The sequence below is a fragment of the Grus americana genome, chromosome 1, assembly GCF_028858705.1.
Source record: "Grus americana isolate bGruAme1 chromosome 1, bGruAme1.mat, whole genome shotgun sequence".
NCBI lineage: Eukaryota > Metazoa > Chordata > Aves > Gruiformes > Gruidae > Grus > Grus americana.
The window spans coordinates 107,315,696-107,336,697 of record NC_072852.1 but is presented as its reverse complement, the minus strand read 5'-3'; the positions used below and the strand labels follow the sequence as shown (position 1 = coordinate 107,336,697).

General features: G+C 37.6%; 1 protein-coding gene across 6 annotated transcripts in view; it reads right to left on the bottom strand.

The window, feature by feature from the left end:
• Nucleotides 1-21,002, bottom strand: part of ROBO1 (roundabout guidance receptor 1) — a 736,398-nt gene that overhangs the window by 108,922 nt on the left and 606,474 nt on the right. For all 6 annotated transcript variants that reach the window (XM_054805401.1, XM_054805419.1, XM_054805438.1 and 3 more), the window contains one exon: nucleotides 5,336-5,493. In XM_054805401.1, the coding sequence (XP_054661376.1) occupies nucleotides 5,336-5,493 (158 nt within the window). The remainder of the gene's footprint in view (nucleotides 1-5,335; nucleotides 5,494-21,002) is intronic.

Sequence of the window (21,002 nt, the reverse complement as noted above, 5' to 3'; positions counted from 1 at the left end):
TGCATTATTCATCCTGTAACTTTGATCTTAAAAGCTGAGAAACTTGAACAAGGAAAGATAAATGGCTTCTCAAGCTTTTTCTTTTAAAAATCAAATGAGGACGATTCAGAATAAATGATAGATAAGAGTTAATACGAAAGAGGGGGAAATTGCAATCACAGTGCTGCACCAAAGTTTCAATGCAAAGGCTTTGCTTTTTGTATTCAATTACAAAGGATTTCTTTTTTAGGTACCAGCATCCTTTTTCATGTATATGTAAAAGATTTTACTTATTAAAATTTCATGTTCAGTATGCATAGCTTTTTTCTTCTACCATGACTTCATGTGAACAATTAGGAAGCTTTCTGAAGCATGGGCTTATACTGGTCATGGGGCAGGAACAACAGAACCTGTGAAACCCTGACCTCCAAACCTGGCTCAAACATCGACTTGCTCCAAAATTTATGCAAGATATATATACATTCTCCCACTAGGAAAGTATTGATAATTACAGGCACTCTCACTGCATCCTGATTTTATTGAGGCTTAGTTAATTATGCAGGCATTGCCCCTAAAATATGAGACGAATTGAGAGAGAGATCCAAAAGTGCATGGAGGTTCCCCTGTCTAGATGGGAGATCCACAAAATCCTCTTTGAACACTTTGTGCTCCCGAGAGTCTGTAATTATTGCCAGTTTTTGCCTAAAGATATGCTCAAAGGCCTTACCACCTTGGTTAGATTACTGATGTCAGTATCTTATATACAGACAATTGCATTTGGGATTCACAAAGACGATGGAGCAGCAACACAGTTCCTTAAGGGAGGCTCTGAGCAAACCTAACGCAGACAGACAGCACTGCTTGCATTACAAATCACAGCACACCAGCCATTTACATCAACAGCAAAGCCAGAGGAAGAGTGCCTTTACATTACAGCGTACAGCAGGAGGTTTTGCTTATCTGAGCTTCCAAATTGTTACCTTCACACAAGCAGTTAGCACTAACCAGATGATAGAGTGGGGCTAGACAGGTGGGAGAAAAAGGCTAGCTGGATGCAAGGGCAAGTTGTGAGATGCAGGAAATGGATGGGGAATGAGGTGAAAATTTCATTGCAGTGGCGTGTGGTAGAAAGGCAGTGGGGACACCATTTGAAAAGTAGTGGGAGGTTTTGGGGTAAAACAGAAAGATGGCTGAGAAGTGAATGGAGGCACCATGGAGGTATTCACAGGCTCACAAACAGCTAATACCCACTGCAATTGCTGTGAGAGCCCAAGCAAGTCATTGCTAATGGTGCTCACGGCCACTGATGCTCCTGCCAACTGCATCTAGACAAAACACATTTGGAAAGACCAAGCCCAGTGATTACAGCAGTCAGCAGAAACTAGGAGACGGACTACACTTCCTCCTCAGCCCAAGGGAATGCAAACTCATAGCTTTCGGCACCAAGGGAAGTGCCTGAAACACGTGGCTACGTCCTGACGAAACTGGGCTGCCATGCAAAGGAGATGGCTAGACTGATGGGGCTGGGAGCAGGCCTGTTCATGGTGAAGACACCTAGTAGCCTGGAGTCCTGGCCTAGATCCTCGCTCCAAGCAATTCGTGGGCCTATGAACTTCACCCGGCAAGACAGCGATTCCAGACGCATAAACACCCCTAAGGGCTGGAAACCGAACAAGGAACTTCCCCACCCTGTGAGCTCCCTTCTCCCTTAACTCACAGACAGGGCATTGCATCTTCTTCCTCCACTGTGTCTCACCTCCAAGAGGAGAGTCGCCACAGCCTCTCCTAGTTCAGAACGTTTCAGAAATTGGAAAAATACATTTTATTTTTACATTGTTCGCAGTGAGGAGATAGAGCTATTCACTGGACTGCACTGAAGCACCTCTTTTCAGCTATACATATTATAGGAAGGATTCTTGATTCCACAGTAATCCCAGGAGAAAAATTAACTAGATGAGCACAGAATCGCACTAGTTCTGCTCTGGCCTCATGATAATTGTTTTTCAGTTGAACAAATTAAGTTAAAGATAAGCATTTGCTTCACGTGCAAGACTGTCATTCCCGCTTCATTTGTAATATATGGAGAGGGATTAGCCACATCAAGCATATGCTTTCACACTGTGGTGTAAAGAATACACATGAGAAAAATCATGTTTAGCTCCAATGCACTGAGAAAACTGTTTCTAGACAACATATTCAAGAGCAGAGAGAAAAAAATGTTTTAATGATGATTCTTCATCAGATGCACCCAGTGGACATGTGCACACTGAAGAACCTACACCGAGTCTGACGTGTGCTAGAACTGAGCAGTACTGGGAAAGCTGTGCTCAAAGAAAATGTCTGCTTCTGTAATCCCCACCACAAGTAGCTGTGCCCATACCCTTACTTTCATTTCTTATTTGTTCCATTCACTACTGTTTATAACCTCAAAGATATATAAATTCATTTCTCTTCAAAGAACGCTTATTTGCCCTACAAATGGACCAAAAATATGCAGAGACTACTTTGATTTTTATTATCTCACCTACATAAACATATTGATTTCCTTAACCCTACCAGGACAAAATAATATTTTCTTTTTATTGCATTCCAGAGGAAGTTGTGTCTTAACTTGGATCTTATTTAACTACTATTTATCTACATCTCTTGCTTCAAACTCTCTGTCAGGAACCAAGCTACCACTTCTGTTTCTCTGGCACCTGTAACACTCAGTCTGTAAAGGCCAGTTCTGCTGATTCAAAGATCAACATTGCCATTGCAGATGACAAAAAAGCTTCCCCGTATTAAAAACAAGGTTGCTTCATGGACATACTGTCTTTTTGAAGAAAGTATAGTTATGAATCAAAAAAGAGGTGTCAAGCATCATTCCTTATTCCAAAAAAAGTACAGTCTTAATGTTTATTTTTAATCTGTCAGAAAAGAAAGCATTAATATGAAATGCTCTAAACAGCCTTTGACACAGAACTCTTAAAATGGCAATGAGTCAAATATCAACAAGCCTTTAAGAATGAAAACAACTGGAAATGCTTTAGAAGTGGAGCCACTAAAATTTCTTCATTGATTAAATGCCCCCAGGTATTACCTATATATTGAACACCAACACATATAGTTTGACATTTCCTGATCTGGTAATTTCATGGCTTAAAAAGAGGAAGGTAACACCTGTAAACTACATTACCTGAAATTTAGTCTCACTGAGTCACTGACAATTGTGCCATCAAACGAATGTAGGTGTTCATTTCAAATATAGGAACTTAAATGAAAAAACTTTTTTTTAAAGGTTTATTTCAAGTAAAAATGAAATCTATGACTTAAAACCCAACAACTTCATCTTTATTTCAGCTGCTATACTCTTTCAACTCTCTCTGTTCCTGTTTCTAAACTGAAATGGAAATAACCTAAAGGAGAAAAGGTAACACAAATGGAATAATTCTAAGTCAGGTTTCAAAATTAATATTTTTTGCCCATCTGTCCTTTAGCGTGTTGCTCATTCCACATCCCAATCTCCCCTCACCTCCTCCCAGCCACTAGCAAGAAAATACAGATGGTTACTGCAAAGCTGTTAAGACATACATCTGAATGCTTATTTATCCACTTGGCAAGATCCTGCTACAGCTGTAAGTCGATGCAAATCTGCATTACAATGTAGCTTCAGTAGCTTGCCTGTGTGAGAGCAGCCATGATATTAATAGTGCTGCTTAAGACAATGCCAGGCAAATACGACGTAAATGAATGCAGTTGAGCTAGCTGTCCCAGCACTGTTAATTTACACCTCTGAAAACAAACACTCATTTGGGCATGTGTATATCTACACCTACATCAAAACTCATTTTCATTTGTTTGTTTTTGGAAGCAGAAACTGATAACGCAAGATAACTCCACCAGATGTCATGGTGAAAGAATACTATGTAGGTGAGTAGTTGATTCAATCACCAGAAAAGAAAACCAAACTGAGGGTCTTTATTCCACCATAAGACAGTTTTAATAAATACAGGTGGCACTGCCAGTCAGTGATAGTTGCTTTTGTTCTGGGTATGTCTTTGTTCTGGCAGCTGGGAGGAAGAGCAGTTTTCATGTCTAACGAAAGCAATGTACTTAATAGGCAACACCTGAAAATCCTTCAAGAGAATAAACTATAGCAATAGAAAATGCAAGTTTAGAAAGCATTTCCTGAAAAAAAAAAAAAGTAGCTTTGGAATCTTCTCTTTATCTCAGGTCAATTGACTTGTCACAGTGGGAAGGAGATTTGAAAAGGAAATTGCAAGTTCTTAGCAAGTATGATTGGAGGAATTGAGTTAATAGCCAGCAATCAGTATAGGTTCAGTAGGGTACTTAAAAATTTAAATGTATGCATGTGCCACAACTACAGAATGCCTGAGCTTTGTCTTGTTTGTAAAAAACAAATGGAACAACAGGCAATTTAAATCTCAAACAAAAATGCTAGTTTTTTTACTTAGATTGCTGGGGTTTAAGTGTTCTTCCATTAAAAATTTCCCTCATTTCAGCATACGATTGAAGTACATAAATTGTATGTGCCTCTGGTCTTGTTTTATGCTAATAATCCTCCCAGTACCAACAGGATCCTATATGGCTTTCAGATGATACAGTTTCTCACCATATGGAAAGATGTTTTGTATCACCGTGTTGGCAGCATATAAATTATTTTTGAACTCCATTTTTCATTGCCATTGCTTCAAGCCATTTTGGCTCAACAGCTTATTGTTTCACAGGTCAAAAATTAAAAGAAGGATAGTTTTCTGATTTGAGAAGCTGCTTTACCCATACTCCTGAATAATCACACACTGTATTCAGCAAGCTACAGACACAAATGCATGTGACAACACCTCTAAGAAGAAAACAGCTTAATTTGAGAGGGCAGTATAAGTCAACATCTCTCTAAAAAAATGTGATTACATCCCAAAAGCCTTCTTATCCTTTCTAATACAACACACAACTTTTCTGCGCAGATTCTTTTCAGCAGAACTACAAAAGAAGGTCTCACCTAGACTATTAGTAGTTCCTCTTTCCAACCAAAGAAGGCAGATATTACAGGTTGCAGAAATTTGTAAGTGGATAAAAGGCTAGAAAATTATAGAACAGTGACAAATATAATGAATCTCATTTCCACAAGCTTCTAATTCCTCTGAGGAAGAGATGAACATAGGTTTTGCATGGATCTCTTTAATAAACAAATGCATACCCTGCAATGAAGTAGTATGAGACTAGAGGATGCCTCCGAGGCAAGGAAAGGGCAGATTCTAGAAAGTACAGCATGGCTGGATGCCCACATGCTAAAGACACTAGTAATTATAGATTAGTTGATATTTGCATTGTTTGAAAAACTTTTTATACTTACTGTAATTCTCTCATCTTTGTCATCTAGCGGGGTCCCATCTTTTTTCCACGATATAGTGGGTTCGGGGTGACCTCTTGGGGGCTGACATTCCATCACTGCAGGTTCACCCACGGCTACCATTACATCTGATGGATTTTGCCTGAAGTCATCCCGTAGAACTGAAAGAATAAAGAAAATGAAGTAATGTTACCCAACAATATACAAATAGCACAGCAAAGTGTTTTGATTTGGCCTTTAATGGTCCCTGTTGTCATTGTACTTTGTATTAATGAACAACTCAGATAACGAATTTCATTTGGCATCTGCAGATGGTCTCTGGTACTTCCACGCAGTAAAAGAGAAAACCCGCGTACAACTCATATTTAATTTCCCACACAGAAGCCAAGTGACTTTAACACAGACAGAGGTGAAAGGCTGACACAGACATAGGGCTGTGCACACAGAAGAGCTGCCTCACTTGGTTGCATTTGGCACAGTGTCTGCCTACCGTGTGAGCACAAGATTCCTATCACAGCTGAAGAAGGCACAGTGTCTTCTGCTCAGGTAGAACGTCACCTGGGGAGAAGCATGGCAGAGATTGCTTTCTGCCCCCTTTTTCTGATACACAAGGTCAGCCTGCCAACAACTCAAAGGCATTTAGTTAAAGATTGGCCACTGGCCGTATGAATTGTACCTATCCCTGAATTTATGGCAAAGATGAACAAACTAGCTAAACTTCCCAGTTCTTTGATGACATTATAAGACTCATTTTTGCAGCTTTAGCCAAACTCTTCTTTGCAATTTGGCTTGTGTCTTTGTAAGAAAAAAAAAAAAAAAAATCCTGATCTCTGGGAGTCATCCCTTAGCCTGAGCCAGGACCACATCCTTCGTTTGGAAGAAGTAAATTTCACTACTTTTTCCCAGAAGAAAACACTTTTATTGTGGCTTCATTACTATAACTTCTTCTTTCTCATTATTTGGCCAAGCCCAGGCCAAGGAAACTCTAGTTCCCTCCAATCACTCACTATTAATTTTATCAATAGCTGTGTGATTATTTTTCTTTTTGGGAGAGGAGAGACATCATACTGTGCTCAGCAGACCACTACACAGGGACACAGTTTAAGAGAATAATGGCATTCCTAAGTCTTGCCAAGTAAGGGGCATTAGGTTTAGTCTAAAAATAAATAACTCAAATGATAACAAATATAACATTCTAGTCCTCTCCACTGCTGTTACTCCATCCACACTGAACAAAGGGTAAGGTAATGGAAAAGTACGTTACAACCAAAGGACTTCCAGGATTTTGACGGAGCTGTCTGTCACTCTTGCTACCTGCAACAATCTTGTGTCAACAGTAAATAGTGCCAAGAATATGCAGCAAAAAACGTATCCCCCAAGACGTGGACCACAGATATATGGACATTCACTACTGAATAATGGTTTGGTTGTTAATGCTGTTTCAAAGCGAGGTGTGATTTATTGTTAGATGTTAAGGAATGTGGGTGGTGTGCTTACAGATTGGCAGGTACAGCACTGCCACCAAACCATTCCTCTCTGCAAGGTCTTTCATGCCGTTAAGACCTTTTAAAATGGTCTGAGAGCAAACAGTCATCTACTTTGGGACAGGGGGATACGCCGTTCTCACATCTACTTTCTGCAGTGCTATATAATCAAAAAAGAAAGGAGGGAGCAAAAATTACTTGTAGCTCTTTGTTTTGAAGGATTATTGGCAAATAGCCCTGTCAATAATCAGTAGGACTGTCTTCTATATTTTCTTCTCAAGTACATCTACCTTACATTCTGATACCCTACCATTCAGTAACTACAGTCGCAGGCCTGGGAGCGCAGCTTGGCTCACTAATAATACACAACAGGGAAAGTACCAGATTGATATAGAAGTGTAGATGGGAATCAAAAGCAATAAATACAGAATATTTTACTACTGTTCTAGAAACAGGATATAATTTCTGGAAGTACACCTGTGTACTAACAAGACTGAAGTACATGGCAGATCTCACCAGACATCGTCTGAATTTACCAATCCCTTCCATACTGAAGCACTAACATTTCAAATATTTCAGTTTAATTATTGAGGTTTCTGGATGCCCTGGAGTCAGGAGATACTGATGCACTGAAAGAAGATAATCAAGAACAAAATGTCTCTATCCCTTTAACAATACAAACTAATACAACAGAATGATAGGACCTAATAAAGAAATTATAGAATAATTTAGGTTGGAAGGGGCCTATTGAGGTCATCTAGCCTACAACAATGAGATGCTGTTGGATGAACATGTTCCCTTGGACAGACCTAGTCTAAAAAGTTTATTTAAAAAATAATAATAATAAAAAAATGCACCAATTGCTTGGTGTACAAAACCCTGAGAAAGCATGCTTTGTCTAAGAAGAATTTCTCTCTAAAAAGCAAAACACCCGCATATGTTCCTTCTAACGACTAGGGAAACTGACAATGTTTTCAGCTCTAAAATTAATCCAGGTGACATCTAGATGAAATAATATGCTTTCAGAAAGAGGAACTATGTCATTTTTAGTTATTCAGAAAGGTAAGTTAAAAGACCAATCCTTAGCTCCCCTTCTGCTTTCGACAAAACTTAATAAAGTTTAACCTGCATTCTCTTACAGCTTCCTTACTACGTCCCCCTAAATATTGATGCATCAAAATTGGATAGATCAAAATATTTTGGTTATGGGAGCATTAAAATACTACTCACATACACTGAAAACCATATATATACTTATTCCGTTTATAGTGAATATGGCATTACTAACCAGATGCAACTTCTTGTGTTCCCAAGTAGCCTGCAAGCCATCCAGACACAGTAAATCATGTAGCCTAAGTGGCTGGGCTGACACTGCTTCTGCTGAAGTCAAAGAATTTTTTCTATTTACTTTAATAGAGACTTGATCTGGCTTGGAGCCACTGGTCATACTATTACTCTTTTTCACTTCTCCAAACTAAAGAACATAAAAGAAGAAGAAACAGAAGTTGCACCAAGTTACTAAAAAAATGCCCATATATCCAGTTTCCAGTGCCAGCAGCACATGAAAGTGCAGAAGAGTTTATTTGCTACACCACAGATCTACTGTGACACAACAGAAGGGAAGTTTTGACCATGAGTAAGAAGCCTCTCATTACTGTTGAAGACTGTATAACTTAGATAAAGCTAAGAGATATATAAAAAGAAGTGCCCTTAAGTTTAAAATAAAATCAAGTGAAATGATCTTAATAAACCATAAGTGCTTTTCAAGTCTGAAAGACCTCATAAATCCAAGAGGAAAGCCTATCAGATAGCACCTCAGATGGCTTTTAGCACCTTCGAAGCAACAAAGAAGTCCACTACTTGCATAATAAAAACAAATTACTTCAGTAATTTCTACACTCCTTAGTCTCAGATCAGCTTTATAAGCATAGTACCTTGTCTTGGACCTTTCACAAATTAACCAATGCATAATAGAATGCCTTAGGAGGACATCAAAGGTCCAGGCCATAGATACATCAAAACAAGCATGTATTTTTTTTTATTATTAATTATTTTGCCTCTAACATTACATAATGAAATGCTAACAAAATGTAATCCATTAGAGATTACTCCACAGATAGTCATCATGTAATTATTTTTGCAGCTGTAAAGTAGATACATGCTCTGTTTTTTTGCCTCAGGTCCTGGCAATCTTGCATAAAGTTATAAATTTAAAATTTTCTTCCCTTACTGATTTTTTTTTTCTCTTTTCTGTCCTTCCTACTCAAGGCTCACTGTAAATTGACAATACATTTCCTTTTGAAGATATATTAGAAGTATACTTTGTAATCCAGTGCAGCATGTGCTTTCGGTCACCAAAGGGTCAAATTTCACCACGTGCACCTCTTTCTATATATATGCAGCTGGAATGAAAACAGATAAATTAAGAGGATGCTTGCCTTTTTATCTTTTTTCTTTTTTTGAACAAATTCAGTGTAGAATCTTCATAGATAACCCCTCACACACGGATTTCTGACATACTGTGGGTAAGGTTTTCTAACATTTTACTCTAATATTATTCTAAAATACAATGAATTATGATCGTAATTATTGTCACTGCATAGCTAGGATGACTCCATGATCTTGCTATATGAACTCTGTACTCCTGGTTTTGTGCGGAAAACATTTTTATGCTATGCTTGCTGAACTAACCAGGTTCAAGAGCAACTTCTGTAACTCTGCCTTAAAGCCAGCTACTCATACAGCTATTTAAAATAACATACTATTCAATCAATAAAGTAATTACGCTTTCCCCAGAGAATCTTTTCCAGAGCAGAAAGGAACTAGCAATCTCTTGAAGATAATTTTTTATTGACAAGCAACATAAGTAGAGACAGTATTTTTTGTGTAAACCCCAAACAGTGCTTTTCAAAATGCAGCACCAGGTGGTTTTTTCTTAAGTTCTTCATTGGCTACTATGAAAAACAGCACAGCGCCATCACTGGTTGAAATGGGAGATAGGTGGGCAGGGGGTTTTTTGCATATACACACTGCAGATATTTAAGAAACATTATTGTTAGAGTTTATCGTTGAATAACTGTGATCTAGTTCAAAGACAATAAAGAAAACCAAAGGAAAACACAAGAAAAAAGAAACCAACCAGAAAGGTTTAGTCAATAAGTGAAAAAAAAAGAATTTGTAAGGAATACACCAATTACTATCATACACTACTTAACAGGTGGTATCACTTAAGAACCAGAAATAAGAAAATCTCCTGGAAATTTTGATTACAGGTCTATTCTAGTCAGACTGGCTAGACGCTTCATGCTAGATCAGTTCAAAGCAGTGCACCAAAATATACCCAGGATCCCTAACCAACCAAGATATTACAGCCACGGTCACAGGATGAATGGAGGAAAAGAGGGAAATGAAGAAGTTTGGGGTGCAGTTTCCTAATCAGATTAAGGCAACCTTAATCCACTTCAACTCTTCTAAAAGAGATCATCCCAACTTGCTTCCTGCTAAGTCTCCATCATTGCCCTGGACAAAGGGCACAGGTTATTTTGCAAGGCTAGCTGTTGGAGAGACATCAGTGAGCCAGAGAGTCACACAATTAGACAACTGAAGAGATCCCAACAATTTCCACTCTTGCAGCATGAAGATAATTCACATGTTTCTTTGTGTTGTAGCACGTGCCTCAAAAACGTGGAAAAGTGAAGTAAATAGAAGAAATGCCCGTTCCTCACGTTTCTTTACAAAACAATCAGACCTCAACTAATGAGCAAGTTTCCTCCCAGCATACAAAAATGTGCTAACATCAAACTACGCGCTAAAGCTGAGCAATGCCAGCCTACTAAAGGCCTGCTGCCCTGCCTTTTGGCTAATTTTGTTATAAAACCCCATGTAATAAATTTTAGTTTCTTTAATACCCACCAATTCTAGTATTTTAATTCCTGTAACTTTATAACAAGCATCTCAGTTTTCCTCTTCCCTCTCTCCAAACAAAACAGCAGTATTACAAGGAAAGTTTCCATCTAATATAAGGAACAAAACCACAACAATGTGCACTTGTTGTAAAATGCTGTAAGATTAGAAAAATAAAAAATGGGATTGAGGAGGTTATAGAAATATTCTAATCCCATGAACCCATAACCAAAGAGAAACTAGACACGTGGCTTAACAGTTCAACTCTCTCACAGAGCCAGCCCTCCTACAACACAGGACTTCCCTGATTATACAGGTTAAGAATTCGCATTGAACAGGTTTCCTGATAAAAGAGACGGCTCATTGTAAGACGACTGATCATAAGGTGTAGTTAGAGGTACAAAAGAGCAGCAGTGAAATTAGATCACACTTCTAAAAAGTTAACAAAGTGTACTGCCTCAATTACTGTAACCTTTAAGTTGTTTTAAAAGGCATTCTCTCCAAAGAGTAACGTTTTTGATTGATTGCTTTTCATACAGCACCACCGAACTAGGATCTTCACATCTACTGAAGGTCAACAATTACCTTCTCTGGAAAAAAGTGTCATTCTTTGTTATATTAAGCAATACATATTAGTAAATATAACACCTGCATGCTTCTAAACCATTAATGTAGAAAGAAATCAAGCAGTACTGCACCTACTGGGTCACGTCTTTTAGAAGGTGCTGATGACAAATACAAGTGATATACTTGAATCAAGCAATCTGCTACACTGCAAAAGCAATTAAACCTTGAGGCATTGGCAATAAACATATTGAATGCATATAAAGACATTAAAATAAATATATTTATTGTCATTCGTTATTTTTCATTCCGTCATTAAGAAACCTACAATTGTTAATAGAAAGAAATGCATGCTTAAGGAGCAAGTTCCAAAAAAGACTTCTGTAAAAACCACTGGCTGAAAGTTACTGATGACAACTACAAAAATTTATGGAAATCCCTCACAATCAGTCTGATTTTCTCTTGCTAGTTGAAGATTTGAGCTTTAAGTATTGCCAGGAATCTTACTGGGCCACACAGCTGTCATCCCATAACAGTATTTCTATGTGTGGAAAGGAAAGTGTAAATGAATTAGATTATAAATTGGGAATCAATTAAATGACCAAATCTGATAAGTCATATAAAGAGTAATTTTAACTCCTCTGAGGAGGGTAACTGACAGGCCTAAGAGAGCACGGTGCAGCACTGGGAATCCTAATTAAACCCTGAAGGATCCGTGATGCCTCAGGCATGCGACTCTGAGAGCGCCCCTTAGGTTGATTGAAAATTGGAAATAGATAAGGAGAATGGACCTAATTATTAATTTGATTGACTGTGTACAAAACGTAATCCCTCTCAACATCTTCCACATATTATGGTCTATGACAAGGCATTTATTACCTGTAAGTCAGAATTTACCTCCTGGAAGAGTACATTCATTTGTTCAGACTGCAGAGACAGTTATTCACTTGTCCTAAATATTTACAGTTATTTGCTTTTTTATTACTATTATTATTATTTTATTGTACATTTCATTTTAGAGTTTTGGGGTTATTTGAATCATGCTTCATTACAGACAATATTTTTAGTGTGAATAACACTGTGGATTCCCAGGCTTATGGAAACAAACCAAGGGGTTTCAGACGCAGCTCACAGAAGAACTGTGTCTTTGGGAGATCACAAATTAATTTTCTCTAGGCAAAAAAGTGTTTACATCTTTAAATCCAAGGATTTGGGTGTGTTCTGTAAATAAAGGGATTTTTCTGTCCGAGAAAAACCTTTCACTCCAAGTCAAGGTCCTGATGTTCAGTTTGCACTGAACCGTTAGCTGCCCTAGCCTTCCTTCAATGCAGATTACAACAGAAAAGAAGAATCAGATTAAGATGCTGCAGCGAGACCTTGTCTTGGCCTTCCACATTAAAGCATAAAGAGGTAACCAAAATGACAAAAAGAGATATAAGGACCAAACAATGAAAGAGGAAAGGTGAGAAGACACTTCACCGAAATGCCAATGTTTTCCTCAACTACTTATCAAACTTCCTTTCACGAGCAGAATGGTTTTTCCTTTTAAGAAAGAAGACACAAACCAACCCAGAAACGCCAGTGTCCTGTAATTCAGGATACCAGGGAGAAAAATAAAGGAAGGAATACAAGTAGCAAGGACAGAAGCAAACATTTAGCCAGTTTTCAATGAGAGCTTAAAGTTGGGATATACGGCACTGGCAAATGGAGCCAGATCGCAATTGATTGAAGAGGTGTTGCTGCCAAATAGCAAGCTACGCTGGCTGGAGATGTGAAAAACTGACTCTCTTCCCATAGTTTCTAAGATGGAAAACCCCTCGCTAGGCCAAACCTGAAGGAACCTTATTTGTCATCATTGTGTTGTTAAAAGACGAGATACGACTGTTCCGCAGACTTGCCAATGAAACCGTGGCAGCAATGTACTACAGCTTTCTGTAGTACAGGCAAGACTCAAATGGCCGACGCTGGTACAATTGCTTATAATCATCCTTTCACCCTGAAGAAGACAAAAACTTATCAGAGGAGACATTTCCAAAGAAATAGATTCACATGCCTGTGATAACAATGTTTCTGCAGCACGGCTTTAAATCTGCACATGCACTATGCTACTGTTTTGCTAGGGTCCTGCCTCAGGGCAACAATTTTAGCCGTGTCCTGCTTACCATTCAAATTTTAGCGTGTTATAACTGTACCATTACCATCAACGTTTTTTGAAAGGACCCTATTTCCATGAAAAAATCTCCATTATGCTGTTAAAGTGGTCGAAAAATATGACATTTTAATATCAGAGAACATACAGTATCATTATCACACTCAAACAGCTAAGTCACTTCTCCTTTAATATTCTGGAAAATGATATTCCACCATTACATCTGAGGTCAAGCCTGAAACATCAGTCAGAAGGTGCAAGATGCAGGCACTTCATACGGCTGAGTGGCTAATTCTAAGTAAGAGTTGAGCTGTGAACAGCATTTGTTGTCACCAGGCACTATACCAAAGCCACACTGCTCAAAAACGTTGCTGAACTATTGCATACACTTCTACTCTGTTCTGTTGTTCTGTTGTTATTATAGACAATTTTATTCTTTTGAAGGGAAAGACAGACCACAAAACTCCACCACCTTTTCTCACCTCTCTGGACTGCTATGCAGCAGGATATACCTTAGTTAGATAGAGGATGTTTCCTTAACTATACTCTGCATGTGCAAATGCATGGGTATATCATTCTTACAGTACGTTATCTTGTTTCTTTACCTCCCAAAACATTCAATATTTAAACTGACAACAGATTGCCACAGCAGAAACAGGTAAACTTTTTCAAAATTACATTTATGCCAAATATCATATACTTTTCAAATTGCTTTTGCTAGTTTTACAAAACATTCCAGGAAATCACCTCAGGGAAAAACGGCAGACAGGCTTATACAGAGGTCATAGAGAAATACAGTCTTCATCTAATTCAATTAACTGCTTTGAGTTAGATCCCAAACGGTACACTCAAATGTCTGTGCTATTTCAAGCATATTCTACCATGTGAATCAGTCTGCTTTCTCAGTATGTAAAGCACAGTGCAATATCATACACTCAAATTTTTTATTGCTCAGAATTTGAAAAATCTCCAGACAGATGCCTTCATGATTTACAATGATAGCTCTTCATTTAGACACCCATCCAAAGGCTTCAAATACCGTAAAACTCTACCTAGAGCATTACAAAAAGTAGCAAAGTTAATAGCTACAACAATGAAAAATGGTATTGTAAGCAAATGGACATGACCGAATTCACCAAGCTGGAACTCCAAATTGCAACTCTTGAAGATTTATACGCTATCATAAATGGCAAAAGACAATAAAATCACGCAGAAAAGTATTTCTGCATTTGGACTCTTATTCTGGCTTCAATCCCTATGAGATATTCAAAGACAACGTGCCAATTGATCAATATGTTAGCATTTAATGTGCAATAAGTGCTACTGAGTAAAAATCAGAGAAACACTGCCTGTTAGCAGAGTCTGCCTTATTGCTGGCAGGAAGGAGTGCATGAAGTTTTCAATCACCCCGTGTGGTAAAACAGCAGCCAGAAGTCTGATTCAGAATTAACAAAAGGAAACAGAGGGCGATGCTCAGCATGAACACAAATGCACATAAAGCCAGCCAGATTTCATTACTGAAGATTTTAATTTTGATTAAACGCTTCCTTTTATATCGGGTCACACTCATTGTTTTCAACCCTCTGTTTTCATTAATATTTTAATACACACAGAACATTAAGTTGCGTAACTTCAGTGTTGCGGCTAAAGATAGCATCTTTAATAACAGCTACAAAAGAGATGCTGGCATCCATCGCTTTCCGACTTCGTAAGGCTGCGAGGCACCATGGGCTGGTAGGGACTTTGTGGCATGCAAGACAATGCATCTGCACTCGCCACCAAGGAAAAGGAAAGTGGTTGACTGTAACATTAGCTTAGCCTGTTTGAAATAGGAACTTATAAATGAATTCAAGACAAAACAAACCAACGTAACGGAAATGGCTGTGAAGGTCTAAATGGATCAAGGCGGTGAGTGCATTTGGTGGAACTGTTGCTTTCACCTTTGTTTTACACCCTGTGAGAAACTGCAGTACAGTGCAACTCCTTAAAAACTTCCCAGGAAAACACGGCGGTAAAGAAATTGTAACATGTAATTTTAGTAATTTGACTGTTGGCTTTTTTCCCCTTGTTTTTGCTATTTCTAACTCCTAATGATGAAACATAAGTTTGGACGCAATTCAAGAGACCACACTTTTTCTTGATTCCATACAGCTGGGGTACCATTAGCTCAATTTCCCTTGCCATCACAGACCTGAACTGTGGGGTGCCATGATACGCTCTACAGAGACCGAGAAACTCTGTTAATTCAATTCCTATCAGTCCTAAGCAGCCCATATAGGTTAATTTCCTGGTAAACCACAATTAGATTTCCATTAAGAACTGTTATACAGGAAAAAAGCAAGCGTGGTATTGTGTGAGACCAGGATTCTTTTAGTTCTCTATGAACTCTGAATATAATTAAATTTTCAAGTCCTTTTAAACATGCAATTCTTTTCTGTATATTTAAGCGCAAAAAATAAGCTTGAAAACATTATGAGACTTGACCTAGATTATCAATAGATGCATAAAATATTAAAGTCATACATTTTCAGGTCGGTTTTAAAAAGCAAATACATTGCGACTAATTTTGGTCAACAGGATACTGAGAAGCCAGTGAATTTGCAAGATAAAAGCTACTGGTATCTTCTAATAATTCACTCGGAAACAACCGAGTTAAGGGGGAAAAGCCAACCGCAAAACACTATCTGGATTGCCAAAATCCTTACACTTGTTCTACTGACACACTGTGAATACATTTCTGCTGTTACAGGACTTCCTAGTAAACGGAAACTCCAGCTGGTTTGGTGCTGCTCACTTTCTCTGTTAGCCACTTTAAATCTTACTGCTGAAGGGCACTAGGGAGGTTATTTACTGTTACTCATTACCATTAGTGTCTTTAGTGTAAAACAACATTGGCTTCAGCAGTCTAAAATCAGGAAGAATTTCGGCTTCTGTTTTCCCACCCTGCCTAGTTAGTTAGTGCAGAGAAGTTGTACAAGGCATGTCAGAATTTCAATTAATTTCTTAGGCTTCTGGTCTGCATATTTATGTGGGCCTCTAGTAAATACATGAGGTATAATAAAAGAAATAAATAATTAATTTTGGCTTCTCTTGCTTCTCTTCAGTTTGTGTCCAAACTGAGCAAAAACCAAACTCAAAAGCAAAATGGAAGTTCCTCTACGGATGTGTTTATGTCAGCACTTGTGTTTGGATCAGGATTGCACTGTGAAGGAAATCTCCAAACCTGGCTTTGATCCATATCTTAGACTGGGCTTGGAATGCTGATTATTTGGGGAGGGATGGACAGAACTGGACCAGAAGATGAACACCAGGTTCTAATGGATGTTCAGGCAACAGACCAAACTGAAGTCCTCATGAAGTATGCACAGTGTAGACACTGTTTCTCAGGCCAACTGTCTCCCTCTATAAATACACTTCTATTGGGTTGTGCTACTTGTTACTAGTTCCTGTAGACACAATGTACATATAGCAGAACTAAGAACATCTGATATCACAAAAATTCCTTATTAACATCCAGTATAACAATCTTATCTCTTCCTCTCCCTATTTCTTTTAGCTATCACACCATGGCCTGTCCTCCAGTTCTTTCAACATCACCATGCCCTTCCTTCCCACATGTCTACTAAATTACCATGGGATAAGACAAGCTGCATGCCTACTGTCAATATTTACGCACGCTATGCCCTGCCAGGAGGCCAAAAAGGACATATAAGTTTTAAGTTCATATTACAGGTTTTCTTTCAGTGTATGTATCTATCTATTAGATTTTGGCCAGTAATTACAAAACCAACCAGGAGCAAGAGAGAGAAGAGAAAGATGATACAGGCCTTCTCTTTTCAGGAAACGAGAAAAAACAACAGCAAATAAGAATCTTCAAAGTCACCATGTTCGTTTACACATGAGAATCTAAAACAAAAAGAGAAATTATCTTTGCTGAAGAAAATGCTTTGTTGTTGCTTGCATGTTTAAATGAAATTGATTGGCATCTTCCCATAGCTTCCCACCATAAGTGATTACTCAGAAGCTTTCCTGAACTCTCAGACTGAGGCACTAAGGTTATTTCATGTAGAAAATGCTTTTAAATAGTAGACACTCCTAATGTTTATACAAACGGTAAGGTGCATATAAGTACTCGTTTTTCTGTGCTACATTACTTGTTTGCTTTACAGCAATGAGACACTCGTCTCAGAACGTATTACGTAGTACCAAAAATGCAATACATGTACAGTGCTGCTAAATGTTAAAATATATTTGTATATTTTGGATTTCTTCAGGGGAAGGAGTATATCTGTTGTGGCCTTACTAAAGCCACAGAAATAATAATATTATATATCCATAAATCCACTGAATCAATGCACCTGGTCTAAAATGGGAACCCTTAAGAATGTGATACTAAACGGGGGCGGGGGGGGGAAGTGAGTATTTATTCCCATTTTTGTGTCCAACTTCTGCTTTCACCGTAAGTCTGTATGAATAATGCCTAGGTAGCCTTTGTTATTTTAGCATGTGAAACTGTACAAGAGACAAAACTATCTGATCTCTCAGAGGAAAATTTTTTAAAGAGCAAAGTGGTAACTCTATACATATTCATCTAAAACCCCAGTAACAAATACCTCACTAAATTCTGTCAAGGTTCATGGAAACAGTTGGGATTTGTATATACATCATTTGGATATAGGCCATTATCAAACTATCTAGAGAGTTAATCAACAGAGGACACCCTGAGCAAAACAAGACCGATGCTACATAATCAGAAACACCAGAGCTGTAAACAATGGAAATGCACGTTATTCCCAAACAGTATAAATAATTTAAGACTTCCAGAACAGAAATTAATCTACATACCATTTGAAGCACACAGAACCACGAATTCAGACAGAATAATAAAAGGTAAGGGAAAAACAGATGGATATTTAAAAAGATACTTTCCAAGTGGGAATACACTTGGCTTAGCAGTGCTGGTAACAAGTAAAGAAATAAATATCAAGGAAATCCTATTATGTGCACGTATATTTTATATGTTGGGGTTTTTTTTCAAAAGGGATTGGGCTTTTTTCCTCTAGTGTGATTGGACATTGAACCTGCTATATCTATCAACATCTATCTGATTAACTCTTCAGCTCTTTGAAGCTTCAGTGTTTTGTAGGGCATTATTTGCAGAGAGATGAAAACAATGTGATTTGAAATGGGCATTCTTCTTCTAGCCCCCACTGCCCTAAAAGCGCATACCCTCTCGTCCCCAGATGAGGTCTCAACAGCATACTTCAAAGGAAAAAGATATTGATGATGTCTTAACCTTTCCTTTGAAACTGAATCTCTAGATTCAATATCATCTAGCAAGGCTAATTGCATAGTATGCAAGGGAATTACTATTTCAATATAACCCACCATAGAGAAATGATGAAAGCTGAAGCACTGTTGTAAAAAGTTTACATAAAGACAGCACTGCCAACACACTATCAAAGGTGAATATCTTGCACAGGTAAAACAGGAAAATTTCACAAATTATCTTCATAACCTTAACAATTACATTCAAATATCAGCCAGCTTATCCTGCAAAGAAAACCTTGGGAGAAAAGAAAAAAGACAGAGGAAAAAAAAGAATGCTGATATGAAGAAGATATGTGATTTCATGGTTAGATTTACTATATATCTTTTAACATATTAACTCACTGTACTCACTATTTATTTTATATTCAAATCTCCTTACCCTCTACAAGTTTTACATTTTCCTGTAGTACAGGTCCAAATTAGTCTACAAGTTGTTTTAAGACAAAGTAGAAAAAAATATGGAAACACAAAAGAGAAACTAATGAAAATTTCATCATAAAAAAGTAGAAATGTTATATTTTTCATTAAATGTTCATATTTAACCTACCTAGAAGGCCAAGCCACATATTCTAAACATCTTCTACAATTACATCGCAAAAAGTGGGCAGCTGCTTGATTATTTGACATGAAATAGTCGTATTTGACACTATTTATTCACTTAGACATTAAGTTTTTATGTTTTAAAAGCCTAGTGATGACATTTTTGGAAGTCAAACAGTGAAGAACCAAAAAGCAAGTTTTTTCCTGTTAGATTTTCAAAATCTCTCAATTCCAGGAAATGAGTTTCTGGAGCAACAATGAGTTTAAGACATGCTTAAAAGTTTTCTTCAGTCAGCGAGAGACCTGTCAGTTCTCCCTATAAATTTCGAAAGCAGGTAAAAGGTCTTCAATCTTGTACAAGTATGGTGTTCAGGTTAAAAAACCCACACAAAACCACACAACAAAAAAACCCCAAAACTTTGACTAACACTAACAATCATAATTTTTATAGTCTGGGAGCTGCCTTCTCTGTTACTTTCTTACATAAGAGTGGGGAGGTACAATTCCGTGAGTTGCCTTCTGCACTGCGTCATGCTACCTGTGATTAGACACCAAGGACCATGGCTGATCTTATTCAGAACGCAACAGTTGAACCCAAAGTCACTAAGGCCTGGTACGCAATACGAAGATCCAGATCCAGGTGAGATACCATGGATTCAAACCACCTTTGTCCACTTATGAAATGTGTTCAAGGAATTTTTTTTTTTTTTACGTTTAGCATATGAGGAGGTTGCAAATTGTTAAAATGAATGCTTTTGTACATTTTTTTATATATATTCCCATACTGTCCAGATACTTGATCAAAATAGCTTTTGTCTCTCCTGTTTCAAAATAAATATAATGTACTTGCATGTGCATGTATTGTTTATCATAAAATAAAATGTGTCTAGAATTTATACATATTTACTTTCGGCAACATGATCAATTGAGAACAATTAATCACATTCTTCAAGGCAGCAAAACTCTTCAGAAGCGGGCTGGATGTTACTTAGTAACTTTCATTATTTTTCCATGTGAGTCAATATTACTAGCACCCAAGTTAAGCAAACACTGAAACCACCACTGGTACTTTTAAAGACATTTTGTGTCAGATGTAAAAATGAGGCCTGAAATCTTTGATTTAACTGAGGGAAGAAATATGAAAAAGAGCAAAGAAAATAAGGTTACTTTTAATTAAACACAGACATTAATAGCTAGCACAAAATAACACACTATTGATGTGGTAATTAAAATATTGTATTCTGAAAGATAAATATATTAGCAAGCCAGAAGGATCTGGCCTTACTTTATTATGCTTTAATAGAGAGGAAACCGAATTAAACAGATGGCACTCAGGATCTCTCAGTGAATTCAGCATCTGTGAGTACACGTTGCATAAATGCCAATTAAAATGTGTCCGAGTAAATTTAAATCCCTTGCTGATAGAATGTAAGCCAACCTAGCTGGCTTAAGATCAAGGTTAAACTTAATCGCCTGCTCAACGTGTAGCAAGTTGCTCTCAAATTGTTCACAAATTCCCAGTGAAATAATAAAACAGTATTCATATTGATTTGTATTTATTTACATTTGTAACTCCCAAGTGTTGGGCTGATGCACAAAGGAAAAAAAAGTACTATGTAATCATTTGGCAAGTCTAAATTGAAAAAATACTTCTCTGATTTAAAAAGCTTCTGCAGAAATGTTCTGCGGAACTTTCACT